Source organism: Callorhinus ursinus, unplaced genomic scaffold (assembly GCF_003265705.2).
Source record: "Callorhinus ursinus isolate GAN/ISIS: 27379988/994484 unplaced genomic scaffold, GSC_fseal_2.0 scaffold12, whole genome shotgun sequence".
NCBI lineage: Eukaryota > Metazoa > Chordata > Mammalia > Carnivora > Otariidae > Callorhinus > Callorhinus ursinus.
This window is the reverse complement of record NW_027397074.1, coordinates 31,079,780-31,085,779: the sequence shown is the minus strand read 5'-3', so window position 1 is coordinate 31,085,779 and position 6,000 is coordinate 31,079,780. Positions and strand designations below refer to the sequence as shown.

At 43.3% G+C, this 6,000-nt stretch overlaps 1 protein-coding gene across 4 annotated transcripts in view; it reads left to right on the top strand.

Annotated features, from left to right (window-relative positions):
- The first annotated feature begins 3,480 nt into the window (after window positions 1-3,480).
- Window positions 3,481-6,000, top strand: part of ETV1 (ETS variant transcription factor 1) — a 96,254-nt gene continuing 93,734 nt past the window's right edge. Inside the window, exons 1-5 of one of the 4 annotated variants that reach the window (XM_025872974.2) lie at window positions 3,481-3,538; window positions 4,204-4,516; window positions 4,615-4,811; window positions 4,926-5,084; window positions 5,904-5,991. In XM_025872974.2, coding sequence (XP_025728759.1) covers window positions 5,040-5,084; window positions 5,904-5,991 — 133 coding nt within the window. In that variant the 5' untranslated portion in view covers window positions 3,481-3,538; window positions 4,204-4,516; window positions 4,615-4,811; window positions 4,926-5,039. Of the gene's footprint in view, window positions 3,539-4,203; window positions 4,517-4,614; window positions 4,812-4,925; window positions 5,085-5,241; window positions 5,428-5,903; window positions 5,992-6,000 lie in introns of those variants that run through there. The other 3 variants (XM_073898893.1, XM_025872975.2, XM_073898892.1) reach the window with 3 other exon arrangements.

The following is a 6,000-nucleotide window of genomic DNA, read 5'->3' as shown; positions in this document are numbered from 1 at the left end:
GTGATGGTAATTAAAGAGTGAACTTGTGAAGAGCAGCAGGTGATGTATAGAAGTGTTGAATTACTATACTGTACACCTGAAACTAATATAACACTATATTAGCTAATGGGGAGTGAAAAAACTTAAAAACGAAAACCATTCCCTTATTGATGGGTATTGAAAATGCTTCTAAATTTTTCTCTCTATAAATAATACTTCAGTAAAACTCCTTAAACACATTGTTTTTATTTTTATAGGGTAGATTCCAAATCAGATTATGGGGTCTAATTTTAGGATCCAGTAGATATTGTAAAATTACTTTAAAAATGTCACATAAAGTCACATTCTGACCAGCAATATATGTGAGTGCCCTTATCCCAATAGTGACATCCCTGGGTATTAAAAAAAAAATTTTAGCCTTCTTTATTTTTTAATTTTTAAAAAAGATTTTATTTATTTATTTGACAGGGAGAGAGAGCACAAGCAAGGGGAAGGGCAGGCAGAGGGAGAGGGAGAAGCAGACTCCTCTCTGAGCCAGGAGCCTGATGCAGGGCTAACATTCTTTATTTTTTAAATGCATAATATTCTGACTTCTAGTACAGTTAAGAATTTTTTAATCATGTGTTTGCATTTCCTCTTCTTGGGGAATTTGCAGATATCCCCAAGCTGACAATGGCAGGTTTGAGAGTGGGAGCCAAGACATTCTACACAGCGTCAGTTTCTTTGATACTCTTCCCTTCTTCCTAGGCTTCACCCTCCCATCAAATCCCTACTTTTTCTTTTCACAGGGAGCCCACTAAGCCACTAATTATCTTTCACCATCCTGGCAGGTCTCTCAGTTTTCTTTTAGAATTATAGTCATCTGTTTATTTCCTTTGCACATTTGGCTACTTAGTAGTCGATTTTTTTCTTAACTCTTTGATGTAGTTCTGCCCAAACTAGGCCATTAACAATTTGCTTTATATAATATTTTTAAGAAACAAATTATAAAAGTTACTATTTTACTTAATCAACCCAATTTGAACAAATTTTATTTAATTTTAATCATATGAATTAAAACAAGCGGTATCATTTTTCTCTTTTGTTTTTGCTGCTTTTAGAAATTCACATAATTTAACATCATGCATTTTCAGTATAATGCTATATAATAAGTTAACTGCAGAAAAGCCACTAATGAACATTATTTTATTAAATAACAGCAAAGAAACTGTAAGGATTTAAGTAGCTTATATGAACGTTAAGAACTTTCCAAGCTTGGATATGGATTTTTTTTAAGTGGGGGGGCTTTCTCTCAAGAGCTCCTATTTCAAAAGCCAAATGGGATTTCAAAATACAAGTAAATAAATGTCAAAGCCTCTTGGCCTCTGCTCTGCCATTCTTTGCCTGAAATCCTGCCAAAATTAAATTTTCCATTCAAGGACTGGCATTTACTAAGCTTATTTTTTTAAAGACTCACTTTCAAAAGTAGTGGAAATTCTGTGCAACTTTTGACATTCCTCTCTGTGGATAGAACAGCTCCCTCTCTAGACATTTTCCACAGGGGTAACTTTTTCTGAAAAACAAATTTTCAGTCCTTGAAATATCTTTGGCATCTAGGTCTATTGGTTTTTTCCCAGTGCCAAGCACAGAAGATAAACAGAAGCCAAGCTAAGGGCTAGTGTTTCACTAGGTATCACAGCACAAAAAGGAAAGAGGGCAGAAGAGAAAGTGGGAGAAAAGAGCATGGTCCAATATTTCACTTGCTAGAGGGGGGCATTTATCTCAGAAAAATTGTGCTGTCTCAACAAAACTGAGCTGTAGCGAGACTCACTGTCTGCTTATTCACATAACATCATTTTCAATTATTGTTAAGATCAAATAGTTAAGAGCTGAGTGCGTTTAAAGAATCCCAAGGCGGAGACATGGAGCCCTCTCACTACAGAGTAAAATCGGAGGATTAGGGCGCCGCTTCTTTTTGCCGGTCCAGCGTTGGTGGGGGAGAAGGGGTAGTGCTTTTTGGGAGCCTGTGAAAGAGTGAGGACTTGGGAAATGGAAACTAAAACTCTCAACCAGAAAAATCCTGCAGTATCCCTAAATGAAAGTTCAAAAAGTTAACAAGAAAACTGAGGGCTAAATTAAAGGTAAAATTGAAAACTACAGAAAGTTAGGTGAGAAATCTATCTGCGATTGAACTGTTTGCACTTCTAAAAGCAATGGCTTGAAGCAGCAAGCAAGTTACTAGTCTGTCTTTATGCTTTCTCCCCACTCTCCTTTTCTCTTCCTTTCCTCTTTCGCAGCTTTTCTCGTAGGCAGTGCGCCCTGAGATTGTCGCCCTGTGAGCATTCCTTTAATTTCCGAGTTATTTCTTTTCCTCTTGTCCTCAGACCTAAGCCTCCTTTTCTTCAGACAGTATTTGTTCAGGGACGTATCATAGAGTAGGTAGAGGGGTAGAAAAAAGTTTTTTGGTTTGGGAAACTTGGGCCTTTGTTGTGTCATTTCCCCTGCCCCTCCACGCCCCCAGCCACGTGACCAAGAAAGGCCGGAATTTTGTGAATGGAGCCGAAAGGTGGCTGCAAGGGCGGGAGAAGCTCCGCCCCTTCCCCCTGAAGCGGCCAATCTCCTAGCGGAGCGCTGCGGGGTCAGTAATAAACAACAATGGGCTGGAAACATACGATACGTTATTGGCTGAGGCGAGAACCTCGCGGGGGCCTACCCTAAAGCTCCGCCCCCTCTCGGTTACCCTGGATACCCGTCAGGCTCTGGCCGCTGAGGTCTTTGGAAACTGTTGCTCACGTTACAGAGGCTGGTTTATCCCAGGAATGCTGGGCGGCGGGACACCCTTGCTATTGGCTTCTCGCCTGATTTCACCCTCAGAATGTACCCCAGAGCCTCACTATTCCTCTTGGAGACCCAGGCTGTGCCCGGAACCCCTCCGTGGCCGAGGTTAAAGTGCAGTTCCCGCCCAAAATGTTTGTTAGGTGCTCGCGTTTGCACCCGCTACTTGGATTAACTAGTTTGAGGGAATGCACGGTAGGTGTCCTTGCTGTCCACAGTTATTGGGTGTTTCCCAGTAATACTTTTTCTATTGTTGTTTATTTAAAAAAATTTTTTTTTGACAGATATTTACCCTCCTAGTTCCCTCCATGGGTCCGGAATTGAGTCTTACGGGCTCACACTCTCATTTCAATGCGTCTCCATCACGTTCCATTTAAGGAAGGAAACTTTCAAATAGAAATTGAGAACTGCAGCACGTTTCCCTAAGGCGGAACAGCTGCCGGAAACGTCCTTTGGTCTCTAGCTCTGGTCGCCATCAGGATCACAAGTGAATTTCAACACCACTAAGTCGCTGGTCCCATCCCCACGGCCTCCCATCCACTGTTGGGCCGAGGCTGCTTCCTAAGTGACTTTTTACAGCTCCAAGCCTCATAGGCGCGTCAGGGCAAGTGGTTTCAGAGTTGCAGCCCACACTTTTTAACGTCCCGATCATTGTCCTTGAAACTCGAGCCCCATCACCGCTCGCCCCCAGCTCCGGGCTCTAGCGGTTTAAAAAGCTGGAGAGGAAGTGAAAGCGTCAAGTACAGTAAGTGACACCCTCCGCCTCCGTGTGTACATAACAAAAGCTCAGGAAACGTGCGGGTCCCTAGGATATCCGAGCCACCCCATTCCCTCCCTGGCCCTGCCCACCTCCACAGTGGACTAGAAGCACCTTGTCGCAGGGCACACGTGGGACCTTTGTTTGTTTGTTTGTTTTTATATACTTTATCTCGCCTAGATTGTTCTGTGGTCCTGCTAAATTTCCCTCCCAACGCAACCGCTCCTAACTAGCAGTTCCTCAGTTTCCAGGTGCTTTTACTCACAGATTCTTTATTGTACTGTCCCATGAATGATAGGATCTTGTTTTACTTGAGGGTGGCCGTTAAAAAGTGGGGCTGGGTGTTGAAGAACGGGAAAAGAATTTGGGCCAAAAGCTTAGTGGGAACGAGTCTGTAGAGCGAGGTGGGCTCCTTATCAGGTGGAGGCTGGAGATGTTGAGGGAGAGGATTCGAGGGAGTAAGGAGGCATGGGCTTGGTGGGTCGCATTTCAGAGTATATGCCAGAACCGAACAAAAGTGATTTAGGGCATCAGCCCAATAGTGGAAGGAAAGGAATACTAGCGATTCGATACACAGGGCTTCAGTGTCCCGGACGCCTTAACAATAAGCAGAGCGTTAGGAAGGCAATTGATTTCCTCTGTGGCGTTTGCAGGCTGTGGATACTGCGCCAGCCCGCGGAGCATCCGCTAGGAAGAGGGGCGCGAGAGATCCACGAGAAGGGGCAGCAAGCCGCCTGATTGACAGCTCGAAATCTGATCTTGTGAAAGAGACGCGGAGCCAATGGGAGGCAGCGATCCATCAGTTTGGATTGGAGGCCCCTGGAGGAGAAGTAGAGGAAAAACCACCGAATTGAGCTCTGTCAGAGGCGCTTTCGGCTTCCAAAGGGGAAGTACTGGGCAATAATTAATGTTTTTATTAAATTTGGAGGGAATTTTTTGCAGCCGTTCGCCTAGCGTGGCCTTCAGGTGGGTCTTTCCAACAACTTTTTATGTCTCTCCAGATAATTGCATGGTTGTGGGTTGCAAAAACTATCCTTATGAAAGAGGTGTCTCCGTCTCTTTAGTCCCGTTAGGTGCAAAGCAAGTCTCGTTGATCGCCATTGCTAGTTTTGCACACGTTTGCGAATCAGAGCTGCCCGGGGTACACCGACCGCGCAGGGAAACATCGAGAGTGTAAATAAATACATCGCCTCTTGTTCGGATTTTTGCTACTGCCGAAAATATGTAAATTGTGAACTCTCTTGGCTCTCTTTGGATCCAGGTGAAGGAGGCGGTGTAGGGAGGGTTATTTTTGTGAATGGGACTGTCGGAGGGTAATTAGCTATGCAAATTCAAGAGCTTCATTCATGATTTTTTTTTTTTTTTTTTTTTTTAGCCTAAAAGCCATCTTGTTCCCCTCTAGGTTGATAGAAGTCCAGATCCCGAGGAAATCTCCAGCTAAATGCTCAAAATATAAAACACTCAGCTGAGATTTGCGAAGAGCAGCAGAATGGATGGATTTTATGACCAGCAAGTGCCTTACATGGTCACCAATGTGAGTGATCAGTTCGAAAGTTGCTGTTTATAAACTTGACTCCAACGGGGGGGGGGGGGGGGGGGGAGAGAACGAGAGGGGGGGGGGAAGGGGGGCTGGGATTGCAGATACTTTATCTGCTTTGTTGCCACTGTAGGGCGACTCTGCTTCTAGAAGCCCAGTCTTCAAAATGAGCTTACCTTTCAGTGATTTGGATAAGGCATAGTTTTGTTTTTAAGACCCTCCCCCCCTTTTTGTTCTGATTAAAGTGCCCAAGATGAGTGGAAGAGGAGACGGAGGGCAGCAGCAGCTGCTGCACTCAAAGTTTTTGGCTGGGTTTGTCTGCCACATTGAAAAGAATGAAGTTGAGACAAATGCTGACACTTTTTGTTTACATGGGGTGTTTTTGTTTCTTTTTTTATCGTCTCGTTTTTTCCTCATGTTTTTTATTTCACCACTCTTTTTATTTTTGTTTTGGGGGGTGGTATCAGAGAGAATAAAATTCACGGTATTTTAGTCTAGCTTTGATCCAGCTAAAAACGACTTTAAGTGTGATTGCTTAATGTTGTTTTGATGCTGAGATGCCATGAATACATGACTGATAAGTAGTAGTGTGTTAGGCTTGGCGCTGGGAAGCAACTCTCCCTGGTTGTTGAATTCTCAGCCTAAGCTTTAACTGTCAAGTGAACGCTGAAAATGAATATTAGAATTGATACTCTGGACTTTTATTTTTCTATTTAGAGAGAGGATCCAGCAGACTTATGTATGCATGTGTTTTTTTGTGTGTGTGACATCTGAGGTTTACAATTTTTTTAAAGGATTTTTTCTTTCCCTTTGTAGAATCAGCGTGGGAGAAATTGTAACGAGAAACCAACAAATGTCAGAAAAAGAAAATTCATTAACAGAGATCTGGCTCATGATTCAGAAGGTGAGGTTT